The sequence below is a fragment of the Mesoplodon bidens genome (assembly GCF_964165515.1).
Source record: "Mesoplodon bidens genome assembly, chromosome: 9".
NCBI lineage: Eukaryota > Metazoa > Chordata > Mammalia > Artiodactyla > Ziphiidae > Mesoplodon > Mesoplodon bidens.
The window spans coordinates 98528328-98550517 of record NC_138166.1 but is presented as its reverse complement, the minus strand read 5'-3'; the positions used below and the strand labels follow the sequence as shown (position 1 = coordinate 98550517).

The 22190-nt window shown below is 36.2% G+C and overlaps 1 protein-coding gene across 1 annotated transcript in view; it reads right to left on the bottom strand.

The window, feature by feature from the left end:
- The window catches only part of CNTNAP2 (contactin associated protein 2), a gene marked incomplete at both ends in the record, with an annotated part of 1080529 nt that overhangs the window by 494757 nt on the left and 563582 nt on the right, over positions 1 to 22190 (bottom strand). The window contains one exon of the mRNA XM_081243680.1: positions 5295 to 5466. Coding sequence (XP_081099806.1) covers positions 5295 to 5466 — 172 coding nt within the window. The remainder of the gene's footprint in view (positions 1 to 5294; positions 5467 to 22190) is intronic.

The following is a 22190-nucleotide window of genomic DNA, read 5'->3' as shown; positions in this document are numbered from 1 at the left end:
AGGACTGACTCAGACCCCCGATACCCTTTCCTCACTCCCTTCCTCTCCCCCACCTCCCTCTGAGAAGACCCTTGGTTCTCTTTTGGTTCCCACTTGCAGGAGGAAGTAAATAAACCTAACTTTAGTTATAGGAGTGTTTTTGCAGGCTTTTGCCTCTCAGATTTTCACACCCAGAAAGAGGATAGAGAGAAGTGGGTCGAGGACAGGAGGTGAGTCTGGTGCCTGAAGATGTTTGCCACAGGGAACCAACAATGTGAGGGCGCAAAGGAGCAGATAAAAAATGGTACTCATGCAAGGAGAAACAAGGAGATTATCTGCTAGATATCTTACTGTTTATGGAGAATATTCTAGCAACTGAGCGTTTGATGAAGTCCTCCTCCCTAAGAGCAGGGTCTCACCCGAAGGGTAAGGCTACAGGCTCCTGACATTGGAAGAGGCTTCCTGCCCACTACTCACCCTCTCTCTTTCCAGTTCTCCTGCTGTTTATGAAATACAGCTGAAGAAACCAGAGGTCTTCAATAGATAAGCACAATATTTTGTCAGACACAACACCTCATTGTTTAATCTGCAGATGTGTGCTTGTACGATACATGTATCCAACTGCCTTCTTGAAATGTCCACTTAGATGTCCAATAGACCTTTCAACTCATGCCCGACAGTGAATTCCTGATTTTTTCTTCCACCCCATGACTAATCTTCTCTACCACTAGCCTTCCCACTGGAGGACATGGTAACTCCTTCCTTCCAGTTGCTGTTACCAAATCATTTCGGTTTATCCTTATATCTTCTCTTCCTCTCATGCCTCGAAACCAATCCATTAAGAAACCCTACAGACCAACCCTTCTCAGTATATTCAGAATTGACCACATGACACTACCTCTTGTGCTCACAGCACCCCAGTCTTAGGCCACCAGCACCTCTCACCTGGATTACTGTGACAGGCTCCCTGCTTCTACCTGTTCTCCTCCCACAGCCAGAGTTATCCTTTAAAAATGTAAGCTGAAGCATGCCACTGCTCTACTCAGAAACCTGCAATGACTCCCGAGTTCTCTCAGAATAAAAGCCGGATCCTTACAGTTACCTACAGGTCTCCAGGCCCTGGCCTCTAGCACTGCTCTGGCCTCCTCTTATGTGGCTCTGCTCCTGTCCTTCCAAACTTGCCACCCTGGCCCCTTGCTAACCCCAGATGACACCAGGCAGCCTTGTTGCATTGACTACTCCCTCAGCCTGTAATGGTCTTTCCCCAAATTGGTGAATTCTATTGAACTAATATTTGAGGCTAACTCTGACCAACCTATTTAAACAGCAACTCAACACCAATCTGTTGAAATGCCAGTCCTCCTTGATTTGCTCAACTTTTTTCTTTCCTTTTTTATAGCACTTATTCCTTCTAACTTACTATAATCTTTATTTATCATGTCTGTGCTCCCTCCCCTTCGCCCAGAATGTGAGCTTCACAAGTGCAAGGATCTTTGTCTGTGTTGTTCAACGATTTATCCTAAGTGCCTAGAACAGTGTCTGGCACCATGGATGCACTCAGAAAATACTACTGAACAAATAATTCTATAGCTTGGCATGCTTGCTCTTTCCTTGATTCAATGCTGTGTTCAGAAAGCAAACAAATAAACAAAACAAGGCACATGTAAATCCACACCCAAAAAAAGAAAAAGAAGTTCAACTCATAGGATATTTCAGTATGACACATAGCAAGACTCCTTTAGAATCATCTTCCCAAACTATTTTCCTAAGTTCTACTCATAAAATCATTGCAGCTGCTCCTATAATCTCTAAACATTTTATAAAAATCATGCCTGTGATTTCTATTTTTTTACCCTATATTTTCATTTACGCTTTTTAAATTTTTTTTCAAAAATAGCTCTCAAATCAATCAAGCTGAAATTTGAAAGGATAAAAGTAAGAAAGAGACAGTGTAGGCTTGCTTAGGGAGAATTTAGGCAGTCTGAAAATAAAATGGTAGAGATCAGGCAGTTGCAAAGTCTCAGTCAGTGAGGGGGGAAAAGATCAAACCATAGAAAAGCCAGGGATGTATCATTAAAATGTTATCTGACGGGTCACAGCTATGTGAGGACAGGGTAACGTCACTGGTACTCTCATATGCAAAGACACAGATTAAGGGTGAGCCCATCAATGAGCCCCTCAACGGTTTGAATAAGGTGAATACAGCCCTGTATCATACATGCAAAAACACAGCACTTCACAGATTAAGGTTCTGAACTGGGCACATTTTGGGTGAATAAAGGAATCTGCTATTTCACACATTGGTAATTAATGTGCGGAAATCATTGCCCTGGTGATCATTTCAAAATATATGTAAATATCAAATCATTACATTGCACACCTGAAATGAATATAATGTTATATGTCAATTATACCTAAAAAAAGAAGTCATTGTCCTCAAAAAGTAAGACAAGCAGAAAACGTATTCAATAGTGGATTTAGCAAATTTGTGATGCATCAGAGGTGACTACTTCCCTGCAGCCACTCTTCCGGGTTATCACCCTGGAGGATAAGAAAGACATATTCCTTGTTCTGTCAGCTACAGGATACTTGGCAACATAGACAGTTGCATGACGCCATTTTGGCAAAAAACTATTTTGTATATTTCTCTACCTGCCAAAAATTGAAATTTGCAACCCCTATTCTACATCGTCTCTTGTGTTGTTCTCCTTACCAGGAGTGCCTGGTTCGTTTACCAAAATCTTCTTCTGGAGATATTTTAACTCCTAACCTTGCCATGGGGGTAAAACAGTAAAATCTCAATACCTCACCTGCACTTCTTTGGTAGCAAACAATTTACATTTAGTGCCCAGGAAACGTGCTGTTTGAAGTGAAATAGCAACACCACCATAAAATCTAGCAGTTTACGAAAGCTGGATGAACTAACTTGGGTATCATTCACAGAAGTTATTGTATCATTAAAGTTACTGACATGGAAAATGAACAAGGTACTAAAATGACTCAATATACTGTCTATTACTAAGAAGGAAAATCTTCCTGTATGGAAAACCATTATTAAAATTTATGAATACACATCTAATATCAGAATATATTATCTTAAAACATTCATCTCTCAGTTTTTGTGATTATTGCCACCACTTGCTTTAGGCAGAAATAACAGCTATTACATTATTGATGGTTCAAAAATTAGGAGTATATTTTTATTAAAATTGTTTCCTGTTCTGTTTAAATATAAACTGTTTAGGCTATCAGGACCCATATCTGCATATATGTAATAAAAATAAGCACTATGTTATGTTTTATTATAAACATATTAAAGCTTTAAAAAGTTACATTCTACAATGCTCAACATCATTAATCATTAGAGAAATGCAAATCAAAACTACAATGAGATATCATCTCACACCAGTCAGAATGGCAATCATCAAAAAATCTAGAAACAATAAATGCTGGAGAGGGTGTGGAGAAAAGGGAACACTCTTGCGCTGCTGGTGGGAATGTGAATTGGTACAGCCACTATGGAGAACAGTATGGAGGTTCCTTAAAAAACTACAAATAGAACTACCATATGACCCAAGCAATCCCACTACTGGGCATATACCCTGAGAAAACCATAATTCAGAAAGAGTCATGTACCAAAATGTTCATTGCAGTTCTATTTACAATAGCCCGGAGATGGAAACAACCTAAGTGTCCATCATCGGATGAATGGATAAAGAAGATGTGGCACATATATACAATGGAATATTACTCAGCCATAAAAAGAAACGAAATTGACCTATTTGTAATGAGGTGGATGGACCTAGAGTCTGTCATACAGAGTGAAGTAAGTCAGAAAGAGAAAGACAAATACCGTATGCTAACACATATATATGGAATTTAAGAAAAAAAAAAGGCATGAAGAACCTAGGGGTAAGACAGGAATAAAGACACAGACCTACTAGAGAATGGACTTGAGGGTATGGGGAGCGGGAAGGGTAAGCTGTGACAAAGTGAGAGAGAGGCACGGACATATATACACTACCAAACGTAAGGTAGATAGCTAGTGGGAAGCAGCCGCATAGCACAGGGAGATCAGCTCGGTGCTTTGTGACCGCCTGGAGGGGTGGGATAGGGAGGGTGGGAGGGAGGGAAACGTAAGAGGGAAGAGATATGGGAACATATGTATAACTGATTCACTTTGTTATAAAGCAGAAACTAACACACCATTGTAAAAGCAATTATACTCCAATAAAGATGTAAAAAAAAAAGTTACATTCTACAGACATCATAAACTGTAATTTACCATTCATGTGAATACTACTTTATTAAGATTATATGGAAGCAAGCTTATTTCATAATAGATGATTTTTGTATATTTTTAAGATTCATTATATGTCTTTGGATGACTTCCCCAAGGATCCCCTCTTAAATGAATTAAGATTTTTAGAGACTTAAGGTCTGTACTTTACAGGGGGCTGGCTGAGACTTATAGAACTTTTATCTTCAAAATATAAAATTAATAAAATTCTTTTCAGAATAACATAGCCCTCTCATAAAAGATTTGAAAATAGGACAGAATATCACTTAAATTCACTGGGTTAAATTCAACTCAAAATTAGATGTAGTTTGTTTGTGGGCAAAACATCTCAAAATGAAATTTTTTCATGTTGGAATGAAAGCCACTTTTTAGAAGTATGTTAAGGTAGTATATGTAATGCTGTCATAATATTTCATATAAAGGTTGTATCTTTCCACCATGTGAGAGGTCAACTAAGTTTTTTACAAAAAGTTTCTCCCCAGATTTGCAAAAACTGACAAAGATGAGATCTTGTAATAATATTTCAGTATGTCTGTTTTGTAAGCAGACTCAACTACATTAAATATTCTACTTCAGTAAATCCCCATACTGCCTGCCAACACATTTTAATGTTTCTTTTCCTTCAAGAGGGGCCTTTAGAGGGGACCATATACTGAGGATGAATCTTGACCAAGACAAGAAGAGGGACATTTCTGCTGTGGGCATCAGAAGCAAACCTAAAAATAAACTAAGTTCCTTTTCCAGCTGTTGCTTGCAAAACTACATGCATAATGCTCACATTCACCAAGGGAGGCTGAATGGGTTAATGTGGCATCACATATTGTTCTGTCATATATAACCATGTCCTGATATAAACATCACTGCTAAGATCACAAACAAAAGCCACAGGCATGGCAAACGGCTCCTGTCTCCTTACCCCTTACAGGGTTGTGTGTTCGGGTGTTTCACTTGTCCTACAACAAAAACATGAATTCTGAAAACCTGAACAATTCGAGGAAGGATGAAGACCGCTTACCTGTCTATGATGGCACACATGTCAATGCTGACATTCGCAAAGCTTCCTGGCCTCCTTTGTGCCACTTCGTATAAATTTACAAGTTGATCATCCACTTGAATGAGCTGCATGCATCCTTGGAATGAAGGCTGAAGGACAGAGTGACTTGAGTTATTCATCTGGTTCAGATAACCTGTGAGAGAGAAAAAATGGGAGTGTTGAATTCTGCGTCCAGCATGCTTCAGTACAATTCCTCTGGGTGTTGTCCCAGACCACAGCCATCGTATCCAACTGCTGTGTTTCACTGATCCTTGCTGACGTTGTACTCAGTGTGGAAGAATGAAGTCTTTTGAGAAAACGGCATTATTTCAGGGCAAGTTGTTAAGGGTTGAACCTAGGCAAATGTTTGTCTCTGGTCTATGTCTATGAAGCATCCTTCATATTTTCTCTTTTGACATCTTCTTCTTCTCTCTGTCACATCTCTGTCCATCTGCTCACGGCTATACTTCTTCATCTGACCCTGTCTTCAGAGATCAGGATATAAAATTTTAGACCTTTCCCAACTATCCAAGCTCCTTCCTTTTATGTCTTTAATATTTTCTGTTATTTTCTTAATTCCTCAGAGGTCTGTTATTCAGATGTCAAGAAGCTAAACTTACTATTATCAGCTAAGGCGGGTTTCTTTTATAGATTAATATCTAATTCAATCCAAAGAGACATTTGCATTACAAATGATTTCCCAATTTATAAAACCCAAAGAAACATAAAGAGATAAATTTAGGCATAAGGGTCAGCCACCTTGCTCTGAATATCCATCTCATATAAGGTACCTAACATGGTATAGGTAGCATAAGTGATAAGAAGTGAAACTAAAAGCTTAAAAGAATGAATAACAAAACAAAAAAAGAAAGTTTCTATTACGGTTAGCAACTACTGGTTCTATTACAGAGTAGGATATACATATACTAAGGTTGAGATCAGATAATTTTAAAAATTTTATTGCAAAGTAACTTTAAAATAGCACCACAAATAAATTGCCTTTACGCTTTTCAATAGAAAAAATCATAATTCATATTATGCATAGAAAATCTGTAGGCCATATGGAATAAAATTTCTTGATCACATTAAATATCTCCACAAAGTCCCCCAAATGAACTTCACCTATCAGAGCAAATTTAAACTATAGTAATTTGTCTGCTTAAAAATCTTAAGTTATGGGCTTCCCTGGTGGCGCAGTGGTTGAGAGTCTGCCTGCTAATGCAGGGGACACGGGTTCGAGCCCTGGTCTGGGAAGATCCCACATGCCGCGGAACAACTGGGCCCGTGAGCCACAGCTACTGAGCCTGCGCATCTGGAGCCTGTGCTCCAGCAACAAAAGAGGCCTCGATAGTGAGAGGCCCGCGCACCGCGATGAAGAGTGACCCCCCGCTTGCCACAACTAGAGAAAGCCCTCGCACAGAAGTGAAGAACCAACATAGCCAAAAATAAATAAATAAACAAATGTGGGTTTAAAAAAAAAAAAAATTAAAAAAAAAACTGGAAATAATAACAGTCCTTTAAAAAAAAAACCAACAAAAAAAATCTTAAGTTATTCACGCATTCTTTTCAATCTAATATTATATCTATAGCAAAAAAACAATTTATACAAAATGGGTTGGTATCAGGATGTGCCATTAATTGGATGAAAGGGAATTTTCAATAAAAACATTGTCCAAAAAATGACAATTAAGTGATTTTTTATTTTATTTTAAATATTTATTTATTTTCGCTGCGCCCGGTCTTAGTTGTGGCATGCAGGATCTCTACTTGTGGCATGTGGGCTTCTTAGCTGTGGCATGCGAACTCTTAGTTGTAGCATGCATACGGGATCTAGTTTCCCCCCCAGGGATTGAACTCAGGCCCCCTGCTATGGGAGCGTGGAGTCCTACCCACTGGACCACCAGGGAAGTCCCCATTAAGTGATTTTTTTTTAAATGTCCTATTGTGTTTGACTAGTAATAGTAGTTTAGAACAACAGAAATCTCCTTCTCCCTTTATTAATGGGTTACAATAATTAAAATCTAATAATTATCAATTGAATCCTCTTTAAGGATTAATCACAGAAGTGTATACAATCATTTTCCATCAACACAGTACTATGTAAAAATATGATTATACTTAATTTCTTGGCTTAAAAATAAATAAGGCTCTATTTCAATGTCAAACATATGGCATTTTTTTTTTCTTTTCTGAGTCACTTTTTTTTTTTTTTGCATTTGCATTGACTTAATCCTCTCAGAAAATTGCTGATCTTAGCTAAGTGGTCTATTTAGACTAGCTGTATGCATACATATGATTTTCACTCTGTCTAATCAAGATAAAATTGAATGGAGTTTAATGTCTAAACTTAGCAAAGAGAAAACATCCAGCTGTAACTTTACTGACTATTCTTAACAAGACAATCATATGATTCTGTTTTTTGAATACTTGGGAGTCTCTAAATATCCACACTTGCTTTGAAGTATTCCAAAATGGATAGATCTATTGTGAGAACAAGATCTTCTCAGAAGCAAGGCAGCTGCATATAACACACGGATCGCTATCAAATGGGTACAGTTAAGTTCATAAAACAAGACTTCATCGGTCACTCATAACAATGTTGTTTGGCCCTGATGAATTCTAGAGCTTGAAATTGTCAATTCCTTTCATTTTCCTACATGGGATACATTCTAGGAGAAGATAATTATAGTACAAACTACTACATGTCCATTATAACGTAGCCATGGAGCCTCATGGCTCATGAAGAGGCTGTCAGTAATGACTGAAAGGAAGGTGAGGAAGCAATGTTACTGGAAATGGAAGAAAACTGGATCATTGCTATGTTGCAGTGGAAAGTTTAGCCAAACTGTGATAATGTGGAAAGGAAAACACTGTACTTAATGAACTGCATATCTAGCTAAGGACATTTCCACACAGAGTACTCTGGCGTCTTCTCTTTGTTTATAGTAAAAGGGAAAAAGAAGAGAGAAAAACTAAAGACAAACTGTTAAATATAAGGAAGCTAGGTCTTGATGGATTTGAAAATAAAATATTTTCTTAATTTCAGTCTCTCTAGTTGTTGAACGCAAAAAATTAAGAAATCACTTCATGGCAAATTTCTACTACCAGGAAAACATGATCTAAAGATGATAATGAGGTGTGGCTATAAAATCCATATTAAGACCTCAGAAATATCTTAGATGGTGCCTCCAAGAACCATTCATTCAGACAAAATAACTTCTAGCCAGCTTACTGGTATGTCTTACAGAGCCTCTGAGTTAAACAATAATGGTTCTAATAATCTTATGGACATTTTCCCCTCAGCATGTCAGTGGAAGCCCAATGTGAAAAAGAGCTTATCTTTATGAAAGTGTGGATATGGCTTTTGTTTAATGAAGTAAAGCTAAACATCATTCATAGGAAGCCTACACATTTTTAAGAGAACTGTACTAGTAGAATGTTGACCACTCCCTTATAGTTAGCAATGGGTTAAAGATGTTGAGTCTCTGGTACTGAAATTCCGGGTGCTCTAACACCCTCCTACCCTTGAAATGGAGGACAGCATATTATTATTTATTTACGTTATTGTTCCCTGCATGTACAAATATAATTTCAGTAAAAATTCTTAGTGTAATAGTGTCTGTGATACTTCCAGTGACTAAAGCTTAGGATTTAACCCACTTAGTAGATTAACAGCAGGATTGTTCGGAGAAAAAAAATTTGCAGCTGGGATTTTGAGGGTCAGAAATGAATAGATATAAAATGGATAGAGGGTTAAACTCAACTAAAATTTGCCAAGTTATTATAAAAATTAAAAACAGTAAAAAAGTAAACTTTTGCTTGTTTTGGCTTAGACCTTTAAATTTATTATATCTATGAATTTGAAATAAAAAATACAATGTTTATACATGGGTTGTAGTTACTGGTGATCTTACGATATGTTGTAATACCCACAGTGAACTGTAATTGTGTCATTCTCAATTGCATCTATCAGTGAACTGGGTCATTACAACTATGTTACCTTAATGGCATGTTTGAGATTTCCATTCCAAGACTTGGCATATAAAAACTTTATACCTGATTTGAAGTCCTTTCAGCATTTAGTTATTCTTGTTGACAAAAGAAACACATGCATTTTCAAGGTTTTAAATTTTAACTCAGATATACATTAGTGAAAAGCATGCTGGTATTTGTTTTGACATTAAAATGCCAATCTAAGTTGTTATAAATTATAATGGTAACTTGATGGGACAAGAAAAGCAAACAACAGGCAACAGGGCTGAATATTTTACATGTCTAAAACTACATGCATACAAGATGTCTCTATTTATACTTATTTTAAAGTTGGGAAGTTTGGGAGGTTGAGAAAGGCTGGTAGAATGCCGTAAAGATGCTAAAAACCATTTAGGCTTTTTCTTTCAAAATAACCTTGGAATATTGTGTAAAGTGTCTACTAATCTCTACTGTTTACCAAACCTTCCTAAATAATTCACCCTGGTGGGGTTGGGCCCAAGCAAGCAGTGTGTTAGAGTGAGCCAGGAGTGAGCCCAGTGGTGCTTGGTGCCTGCAGTAAGGACAGCCAAGCACATGCCCACCTGGCACGGCTGGGAGACTGAGGACAATACAGGTTGACTGAGCAAATAAATAAATAGATTGACGATAGTGGGACCCAGGTTCACACTGTCAGGAAAGGAGGGTGCAAATGAAAAGGGGAGATCTTGAATGGATCCTATGGGTTTGGATTGGAATTTAATCTGTAAGTGTGCACTTGTGGTTTTCAGTATATAGAGATAGATATAGAAATAAATCTAGATGGAACTGTGTATATGCTCAATATACAGGTGGTTCCTACCATCCACTGAAGATGGTCCAGAGAAGGATTATACCCAGAAGAAATGAGTCCCCTTACAGTTCAGATCTTAGTTTCTCTACTGAATGAAAGCAGGACTCTTTGGAGAAAGGCTGATCCTAGAGCTGGGTCACGGAAAGCACAATATGAGCCTGGAACATTCTGCTGCCAAGGAAAGTAAAGAAGTGCTCAAAGAACGATGGTGTCATGTCAGAATGACACAGGGGCCAGTCTGAAGAGGGCCCCTACTGCTCCGATCTGGACAAGTTTACAACAAAATAAATAATTTGAGCATCCGAAAGATATTTTGAGTATCAAAAGAAAGGAAGGAAGGGAGGGAGGGAGGGAGGGAGGGAGGAAGGAGGGAAATAAGAGGAAAAGGAAATAATTTATAGATATACTTCATCGAATAACAGGAATCCATGAGTCCACTTGCATAAAAATGAATAAACAGGAGAACAGAAATATCTTCCTGTGATAACTGACAAATGTAAAAAGCATGTTGGAATTAGAAAGGTACAATCTGGCAACCATCATAGTAGTAATTAATCCAGGCAAGAAATATTAACTGATGCTCAAATGAGTGGGTGAAATTTGGATGATCAACAGTCTCAAAGTGTCTCCCTATGAATATATTCACTAATTTCAAAGGGGAAAGTAGTCATTTTACAGCAAAGAAACCTGGCAGACATCTTTGTAATCAAATGATCAAAGTTATCACCACCAGTAATGGGACCCACTGACGCTGTGGGACACCTGATAAGCTGCAGTGAGAAGAATGCAATGACTCCTGGTGGTACTCCTGCCCAAGACACATATCCTAGGTCCAGTCATGAGAGAACATCAGACAGACTCCAACTGAGAGCATCTTCAGGAATGATACGGTTGTGAAAGCCAACAAACAGCTGAGAATCTGATTTCCATCAGCAGAGACTGGAGAGGCAGGAAAACAGGGTGTAACATGTGATCCCAGACTGGGTCTTTTACTATAAAGGACGTTACTGGACAATTGACAAAACTTGAATGAGTTCTCTGAGTGAAAGTTATACTGGTAGCTTTTGAACTCTTCTTGCAATTTTTTTTTCACATTTTAAATTGTTTGAAAATAAAAACTATTTTTAAAAAGATTATGATCCATTTGACATGAGATGGTGCTTGACGCTAAACATAATGCCATTCGAGAACCTTATTTTGGATTAAATTATTTCCCAATAAAAGGCAATCATCCTGTCTCCATTTCCCCATATCCCACTTTATTCCACTTTAATCTGCATTCAGTACCCATGAACTGTCAATGAAATTGCTCTTCCTAATTTCAGTGATCATTTTCAGGTAACCAAAGGACATCTTTTACCCTTTAACTAGACCTCCCAGTGGCATTTAACACTTGATCCTCATTTTATGTTCTATGTTACCAGGCCAGGGTGACTTTTGTAGCCTTAAAAGACTGAATATTCTGAATCCTGCCCACATTCCAATCTCAATTCATATCCCTCTTAGCCAGATTTTTAGATCTAGGGAGTTCCTAAACCCTAAAAATATTAGGACACATGCAAACACTCAAATCCCCTTCCAAGATTTAAAAATTAAAACAATATTAGTTAAACCGTTAAATAAGTATAAGAAAATTCTACAAAAGATTGATTTTTTCCCTCAGTATATACTTTATGCTTCAAATAAATCTGTCACATTTAAAAATGGTTCTGTTGTATTTTGGGGTGACTACTAGCTCCCAAATTAAATGCTTTAAGATGTCTATTCCTACCCCCTTCAAAAATATCTGAATCACTTTGATGTACACCTGAAACTGACACAACTATACTTCAATAAAAAAAAAGTGCCTATTCTTGCTCACTATGCTTCAGCTACCCCCATTCTCTTGTCTGTGCTTTAGGAAAACCAAGACCTTTCTGCCTGGAATTTTCTCCCCACTTGCATTTTTCATGGCTGACTTATGATTCAGGTCAGCTCAAATATCACCTTCTGAGAGGGGTTCTTCCAAGACCACTCTACTTAAAATTATTCTATCCATTTTCTCATTCCAGTTCCTCAGCTACTTATTTCTTGTCATAGAATTTGTCACAATTTATAATTATCTGGATTGGTTTATTTATTTACTTACACGTGCGTGTTTCTGAATGTGTTTTTCTCCCCTTTAGTATAATAGTTTCATGACAACAATTGTATTGCCTTATTTCTCTATGAATTAAAAAAAACATATTTGTTGAGAAAAACACACATAGCATAAAATTTACCAACCTATTTATATTAAAACAATCCATGGGATATAAGGGAGATATTCAAGATACAAACTGTCTATTATAAAGTTTGGAAATAAATTACTTTTCAACAGATTGAAGCTCTCCTTTATAACATAATATAATCTCCATTTTTCAGGCTTTATTGACCCCTATTTGTTAGGTGAATGATCAAGTGTGTGAATATGTTTGCATTTTTATCCTGGAATGAGGTGCTATCTAACCTTGCGTCTTCACTTCCTTCAGGACTCTTGTTTCAGTTACCTTATCAGAGAGGCCTTCTCTGATCACCAGTTAAATAACATTCCCCCACCCCCTTGATGCTCTATCCCCCTTATCTGATTCATTTTTCATAACTCTTATCACCACATTATATATTATATTTTTGTTTACTGTTTTTTCTCCTTTTACTGGAATGTACCCTTCATGAGACTTCGACTCCTAGATCTCTTACATAGTAGGGGCTCAAACATTGTCTGCTGAATGAACAAAAAGCCACTGAAGAATTTTGAGCAAGGAAATAACTTAATCAATTTGCATTATGTTATTTTCTCTCTGGTGGAGAGAGGAATAAGCTGGTAGAGGGAAAACAGGAGATAAGGATTGTTTTACAAAAGAGTCATTGGATAAATTACAAATTCTTATCTAAACTATGTTAATGAAGCTGACGTAGAGGGAATGGAAGAAAATATTTCATAGGAAGATATGACAGAACTGGCTGATCTACTGGATATGAGTACTGCACAGAGAGAGAGACGATTAGAATGACTCAGATTTCTGGGTGAGCAACTACATGGATGCTTTTGCCTCTGTGAAAAAGAAGATGTAGGAAAAGCATCAGGTCTTTAAGGAGTAGAATGAAAGGAGAGGAGAAAGGGTGGTAGGTGGTTCTGATGAGTTCAAAGCTAGCCTTTTCAAGTCTGAAGTACCACTGGGATATCTAAGGTAAAATATTCAATCCATAGATTAATATTAATGTCTGGACATCAGGAGAGGGATCAGAATTTGGGGAAGTTTTTCAGTCACTATGCTATGGAGGTGGAGGAGATTGTATAAAGAAATTGTATAGTGCGCTAAGCAAAGAACTTCAAGGCTGGAACTCTAGAAATAATCTACATATCAGTGGTAAAAGCAGGAAAATAAACTAGTGAATAAAACTAAGAAAGAGGTAGAAGAAAAACCAAAGAGTGATATTAAGGAAGTGAAGGAATGATTAACAATATCAAAGATCACAGAATCCAAATTACATGAAGACTTAGGGCTTGACTTGGGTTTACCATTTAGATCAGTGGGAAACTGGAAAAGTGGGTGAGGATAACAAATTGCATTGTTTAAAGAGCACACAACATGTGGGAGAGCAGAAAGCACAGTGCTCCTAACATTCCATTATCCAACAGTGGTCTACTAATGAAAGGCTAACTAACTAACATCTTTGGAGGTAATTTTTATGAGTTACTTTTAATTTTGTAAATTATTTAATATAATCTGTTGGCTTTTTCAAATTTAGGATGTCATTTATATTTATTACATTTATGTTTATCTACTGCTTATTTATAATAAATGAGTAGTAGATATAATATTAAGAATTTTGTCTCTATCAATTTTTTCCCCTTGGGGAAATAAATGCTCTGTTTCTTATTTCTTTATCTATAAAATAGGAAAACTTATAATATTTTATAGAACAATATTTTATAAAACTTATGAAATGTATAAGCACAGGAGGTTGTTGTAAAGAATTAGTAAGAATATAACTACAAAGCAAATGCCTAGAAAATGCCCAGAATATACACCAAAGAGATCCAGAAACCAACATCATCACCATTTCTATTATTTCAAATGGTTTATATTATTTCAATTATCTTTGTATTTATCAGAGATCCAAAACTATGTTATTTTTATCCTTAAGAATGTTAAAATCTCATTAGGAAGACAGGTCTCAGAAACATGAACATAATTGTATTAAAAATGTTACTGCCTATCCAAATGAGTAAGTAAAATGCAAGTAATGGAAGAGTTTGAGAAGATCATTCTCACTTCTTGAATATTTTATCTCTTTCCTTGGCTAACAGAATATATATTGTCCCAGGTTTTCTTTATACTTTTCTAGCAGTATCATTTCAATTTCATTTACTGATTGCTTGCCTCCTACCTGGTGTATAAATGTAGGAGTTCATCAAAGTTTGTCCTGGGCCATGTCAGTTTTCTTGGTAGTCTCTCCACAATAATAGCATTACCCAAACCCATTGCTTGAACTACCAACTATATGAGTAGGTCTCCAATGATATCTCCATCACAGGTCTTTCTTCTGAGCTGAGGACTAATGTATCCAGAGGTTCTTGGACTTCCCCATTCTAATATTTAACACATGTTCAAAACTCAAGATATACTGTTCTTGATCCCGGGTGGTATTATGTTATTGTCCCTATACCAGCAGTCACTCAGAAAGTCAACTTCAATTTTCTCATCTAAAATGTTGCACATATTAAACAACCAAGAGTAATTCCTGGCACCTCCATCCTTACTCCCTGTATGCACAATCACATTATGTCAGTTCTATCTTTTAAATAATCCTCAGTCTCTTCATGACCATCTGAGATCAGACTATCACACCTTCTCCACCACCCACTTCCAATCCATCTCCAGCATGAAGCCTAAGTGATCCATATTAAAAATATTAATCTGATCAATTTACAACCTGATCAGGAGTCTTTTATTTATTTGATAAAATGAATTAACAGGATTTTTTTTAATTCCCAAGGTTTTTCTTTCCCTCTACTGTTCTAGTTTTCCAAATGCAAAATATATTTATAGTGATATACAAAACATGGGTTCTTACATTATGAAAACAAAATTTTATTTGTTTTTAAAAATAGTATTTATCAGTTTGACTTTACTTAAAATTAATTTAGTATAATTTATTGGACCACTTAGGAAGCTAGATTAATTTAAAATATGTATATATATATATATATATTTTAAACTTTTTTATTGGAGTATAATTGCTTTACAGTGTAAAATATGTATATTTTAGAATATTTAAAAATATATAAACATTAGTATCAATATATTGTTTAAAAAACACTGTTTATCAAAACTTTATTGCCTTAGCAGGATCAAAATTTTTCAAATAAAATTATTTGTGAATCTCCCCTCCTATCCTCATACAATACTCATAAGATAAGTAAAGTGTATTTATACCAAAATTAGCTTAAATTTAGAAGATACTGGATGTATTTCTATGAGTGTCTTTTAATAATCATGAAGAAAATTACAAGAACATAGAAAAATAAAAGGAAATCAGAGAAGCAGACTAGGTATCTTGACAAATTGGGATAGTTAGCAATTTGCAAATCAAATTGTACAATATGATTTTAAAAGCCATTGTTGTCCCAGGGCCACCATAAAAAGAAGAGCAGAATTACCAAACTGAATAATTTAACTCTTTTATGTCTTTTTTTTTAATGTTAAGTGAATTTCTGAAAACTTAGTTGTGTATTCGTATAGAGAGAGAGTGCAAAATGCAAAATAAAAGACTTTCACATTTGATAACTTTGATTCTTTATGACCATTCCCATTAGTGTATGTAACACATAAAATAGACAAGTACATTTATACATTCACAAAATAAAATAATATTGTCTTCTTGATTCTTCTGTATAAGCTGTTTGTTGATTACTGTGGAATAATACAATATTTTGTAAAATACAATGTTAGTGGTCAGGAGTATGGGCTGCAGAACAGCAGAACTGGTTGGAATCCCAGTCCTGAATATATTAGTTACATAGTTATGCCTTGACTAGGTTACTTGGCTTTTGTTTAATGTATTTTTTTAAATTAAATTGTATATATTTAGGGTGTACAACATTATGTTTTAATATATATCTAAATAGTGAAATGATTATTACTGTCAAGCTAATTAACACATCCATCTCCTGAGAGAGTTACCAATTTCTGGAGTGTGGTGAGAGGACCTGAAATCTGTTCTCTTAGCAAATTTCCACTATACAATATAATATGATTAATTATAATATGATTAACACCATGCTGTACATTAGATCTCTCTCTAGACTTACAATACTACATAACTGTATTTGCATCCTTTGACCAACATCTTCCCCTTTCCCCTACCTCCCCCTGTCTGGTCTTAACTTCAGTTCCTTCAGTTGAAGAACAGGATTAATAATACCCAATTCATGTGGTTTTTGTAAACATTAAATAAAATACTATAAGAAAAGCACCTAGCACAGTGATAGGCACTCAGTAGGTGCTCAATAATGGTAATTTTTATCACTAGGAGCCTGTTAAATGCATGGCTTTGATTAAATAACATGGTAATTTCTCACATTTAAAAGTATTTTGATATTTGAGAGATCTCTTCTATACTGTAAAGAAAATTAGAAATTGGTTTCTCATCACTCCTATAAATAGCCCCATTTTAAAAGCCTATGTATCTTTTAATATTTTGAGGGAGGAGGACTCTGCCTTTCTTCATTAGTATTTTTACATGTGAAAAAGGAAAATATGCATGTAAACTAGAATCACAATTATCTGCATTACAATAATATCTATAATCCAAAATACTAGGAAATCAAGGCAATTTCTACCTGGCTTTGGAATGCTTCTAAATATGACTATATTTGATATTCTGGAAATTAACTTCAAATCAATACAAAGCCATATTGTGAAGATTTATTCCAGGAGTTGCTTTGAAACTGGATAGGCAAGAAATTTTCAACCTGTTTTGGCTTTGGTGCTTAGAAAGGTGCTTGGCCCAAAATAGGAGTCCATGACCTATCCTTTTTCCTCCTCCTTCCCTTCTACTTGGTGTTACAATTATTGTTGTTGTTGATGATGTTATTACCCTTGATGTGATCTTTTGAGACTTCAATGTTCTACACTCTGTACAATGATGGTGCTTTTCTTCAGTTGTGATAACGTTTCCATGTTCATCAGTGAAGTCTGATGTTAGAGTTTGAAGGTAAAATATTGGGTTGGCCAAAACATTTGTTTGTTTTTTTCCGTAAGTTGGCTCTTGTAGCACTTAGTTTTCTTTAACTTCATTCAAAACAATTTTGGTAGTTGTATGTGACAGCTATCATATCAGCATGCATTTAAAAAAAGACATCAAAATTGGTGAATTTTTGTATAGTCATTTTAATATGGAAGATGGAAGAAAAAAGGCAAGATTTTCAGTACATTATGCTTCATTTTAAGAAAAGTAAAAACGCAACCGAAGTGCACAAAAAGTTTTGTGCAGTGTATGCGGAAGGTGCTGTGACTGATTGCATGTGTCAAAAGTGGTTTGCGAAGTTTCATGCTGGAGATTTCTCACTGGATGATGCTCCACATTTGGGTAGACCAGATGAAGCTGATAGTGATCAAATCGAGACGTTAACTGAGAACTATCAATGTTATACCACATGGGAGATAGCTGACATACTCAAAATATCCAATTAAAGCTTTGAAAATCATTTGCACCAGCGTGGTTATGTGAATCACTTTGATGTTTGGGTTCCACATAAGTAAAGTGAAAAAAACCTTCCTGACCATATTTCCGCAGGCAATTCTCTACTGGAATGTAATGAAAACTTTCCGTTTTTAAAACAAATTGTGACGGGCAATGAAAAGCGGATACTGTACAATAATGTGGAACAGAAGAGATCGTGCGGCAAGTGAAATGAACCACCACCACCACACCAAAAGCCAGTCTTCATCCAAAGAAGGTGATGTTATGTATATGGTGGGACTGGAAGAGAGTCCACTATTATGAGCTCCTTCCAGAAAATGAAACGATTAATTCCAACACGTACTGCTCCCAAGTAGACCAACTGAAAGCAGCACTCGATGAAAAGCATCCAAAATTAGTCAACAGAAAATGCATAATCTTCCATCAGGATAACACAAGACCACAAGTTTCTTTGATGACCAGGCAAAAACTGCTACAGCTGGGCTGGAAAGTTCTGATTCATCCACCATATTCACCAGACATTGCACCTTCGGGTTTCCATTTATTTACGTCTTTACAAAATTCTCTTAATGGAAAAAGTTTCAATTCCCTAGAAGACTGTAAAAGGCACCTGGAACAGTTCTTTGCTCAAAAAGATTAAAAGTTTGGGGAAGATGGAATTATGAAATTACCTGAAAAATGGCAGAAGGTAGTGGAACAAAAGAAGGGTGAATATGTTGCTCAATAAAGTTCTTGGTGAAAATAAGTCTTTTATTTTTACTTACAAACCAAAAGCAATTTTTGGCCAACCCAATACTTTTTAGAATGCTTCAAATTTCACTAACTCAATACTCTCCAAAAATAATAATTTTCCCCAAAATGCCGACACTGTCTATTCTGAGTTACTAAAAAAAGACTTGTTGCATATAAATACATTTGTAAAACTTCTACCACATCTCAATTTTTTAACATAACACAAATTCTCTGCTATGAGAATTTATTTAACAACATTTAACATTCAAGAATAACATACTGTATTTAGGAAAGAGATACAAATAAATAAATTTCTAGATAATTCCATTTCCTGTGATACAACAAAGTGAGGAGCCTGAAACTTAATTTTTCAGTTCAGAACACATAGAAATGCTAGATAAAATGTAACACACATCATTTAAATTATATCTCTATGCATCCTATAAGGTAGGAGAAGCTTTTGTGGGGGTGAAAGAAAGAAACAAAGAAAGAAAGAAAGAGGGCTTCTCTGGTGGCGCAGTGGTTGAGAGTCCGCCTGCCAATGCAGAGGACACGGGTTCGTGCCCTGGTCCAGGAGGATCCCACATGCCACGGAGCGGCTAGGCCCATGAGCCATAGCCGCTGAGCCTGCACGTCTGGAGCCTGTGCTCCACAACGGGAGAGGCCACAACAGTGAGAGGCCCACGTACTGCAAAAAAAAAAAAAAGCAAGCAAGAAAGGGAAACTCTAAACTACAGGGTACCTGATGATACTGGGCTGTTAGTATTCAGAGGGTATTTGCGAATCTTTGTAATGCAGAAGTTTGGATTTTAAAGGCCAAGCAGAATTAGAAATCAAGTGTTGGACTTGTGCAAGGAATAGGAACACCCCCGCCTTGTCCACCACCCCACACTAGCACATAAAGCCTAAAAATGCTAAAATTGCAGTTGAAGCAGATACTGGAGAATAATTCACTAGTCAGCAAAGAGAGGTGACAAGGAAACTTGTCTCTCTTTTACTGGCCTATAGAAAGAAAATGAAAAAGAAATTACTCTCTGAGAATTCATAAACCACAGTCTTGCTCAACAAAATTATGGCTTTCAAATTTACTCTGGCTAATAGGGTATAACCCCCAAGCCAAGAAATTAAAATACAGAAAGTAGTTCTAAATTGCTATCTTTTGAAGGAAGCATAAATCCTCTCTGGATTGACTCTGGAATTATAAGATTCCTGAAGATAAAAGCAAGAGAAATTTAAACTCATAATTTAAAGATGCAAAACATAAGAAAACAAGCATACTGAACAAGATTCAGCAGAAACATCACACATAAAAATTTGGCCCCTATGGATTTCAGGTAAATTTTAAGATTGAGAATATGGTAAAACATTCAAAAATTATTTAAAGAAATAAAAGGTGGAACAAAACATATAAGAAAGGAATGAGCTAATATTAAAAAGAACCAGTCAGATTTGATAAATAACCAAATAGATTCTCCAAGAAAAAAAATATACTATTGAAATTAGAAACTCATTAGTTGTGTTAAGCAGATGAGACAAAGCTATAGGATGTATTTGTGAATTGAAAGATAGATTGGACATCTAGTAGTCTAGAAGAAAAAGTGATTAAAAATATTAAATACAAATATTAACATGTGGAGGATGAAATGAGGTCTAACATATATTTGATTAACATTTCAGAAGGAGAGAAAAGAGAGAATTATGGAGAAGAAATTCAAAGATAGAATGTCTAAGAGTTTTCCAGAACTGACTAAAAATTTAGATTCAGGGAGGACAATAATTCCCAAACAAAATTTTTTTTAAAAATCAATCTTACACACAATGGTGTAAGAGCAAGTCGCCAAGGAGCATAAAAATAAGCAAGAGAGAAGAGAGATTACTCCTAAGAAACAATATTAAAGCAGACAGGAAACTTCTTAACAAGGGGAAACAAAAGGTAGAATGCAATAGAATAATACACTGAAAGTGCTGAAAGGAAATAAAATTCCAATCTAGAATTGTACGTCAAGCTAAACTATCAAAAGAAAGAAGGTGAAATTAAGATATTTTCAGAAAAACGAAAATTGAAGCAGATTACCAACAGACCCTGATTAGAAACCATTAAAAGTAGAGAATGTGTGTCAAATGGAAAGGAAATAAGTCCAGAAAGAGGAGAAACACAGGAAGACACAGGAAGAGAAAAAACTGGCAAACATGGGAAAACCTAAAAATACAGTGACTACATAAAAATAAATTTATAAAAATAATAATATTGAAGTTAAAAAAGAGGTAGAACAAAATTGCAGGACAAAAGTAGGATACAGGATGGTAGGGGATGAGCACAGTTATGTTACACCAAGTGTTGTGGACTGTATTTTATTCCCCTCAAAATTCATATGTTAAAGCCCCAACCTCCAATGTGACTGTTTGGAGATGGGGCCTTTAGGTGGTAATTAAGGTTAAATGAGGTCATGAGGGTAGGCCCCAATCCCATAGGACTGGTGTCCTTATAAGAAGAGTAAGAGACCCAGAGATCGCTCTCTCTCCCTATGTGCCCAAAGGAAAGGTCATGTGAAGGTGTGGTGATAAGTCAGCCATGTACAAGTTCTGAAGAGAGTCCTCACTAGAAACCAACCTTGGCATGTTGATCTTTGACTTCCAGCCTCCAGAACTATGAGAAAACAAATTACTGTTGCTTAAGCCATCCAGTCTGTGGTATCCTGTTATGGCAGCCCAAGAACCACCAAGTTTCTTTCATAGTTCAGGACAAAGATCAAGATGTTAAATTACTTTTGACTTTTATAAATATTATAGCGATAATCCCTAAAATCAGAAATTTACTGGTGGGGGAGATATATTTTTAAAAAAATATTTATGGAGCCAAAGGAAGGAAAAAACGAAGGAATAAAAGGAAGAAAGAAAAAGTAGGACCAGGGGTGGAGTCAAGATGGTGGTGTGGGAAGACGCAGAGTTTGCATCTCCCCACAACTAGGGCGCCTGCCAGACGCTGGTGGGGACCCCGATGCCCAAGGAAGTGGGAGGAACCCTCAAGCAAACCGCCAGGGATTGGGCCATAGCTCCTGCAGTGGGAACTCTGAGTCCAAATCACTGGACTAACAGAAAACCTCAGACCCCAGGGAATAGTCATTGGAGTGTGGTCTACCAGAGGTCCTCATCTCATCACCAAGACCCAGCTCTACCAAGAGCCTACAAATTCCAGTGTTGGAAGCCTCAGGCCAAATAACCAGTAAGACAGGAACACAATTGCACGGATTAAAAAAAAAAAAAAAAAAAAAGAGAGACGGTGGAAAAAATATGTCACAGATGAAGAAGCAAGGTAAAAACCTACAAGACCAAATAAAGGAAGAGGAAATAGGCAATCTACCTGAAAAAGAATTCAGATTAATGATAGGAAAGATGATCCAGAATCTCGGAAATAGAATTGAGGCACAGACTGAGAAAATACAAGAAACGTTTAACAAAGATGTAAAAGAACTAAACAAACAAACAGAGATGAACAACACAATAACAAATTAAAAATACACTACAAGGAATCAATAACAGAATAACTGAGGCAGAAGAATGAATAAGTGAGCTGGAAGACAAAATGGTGGAAA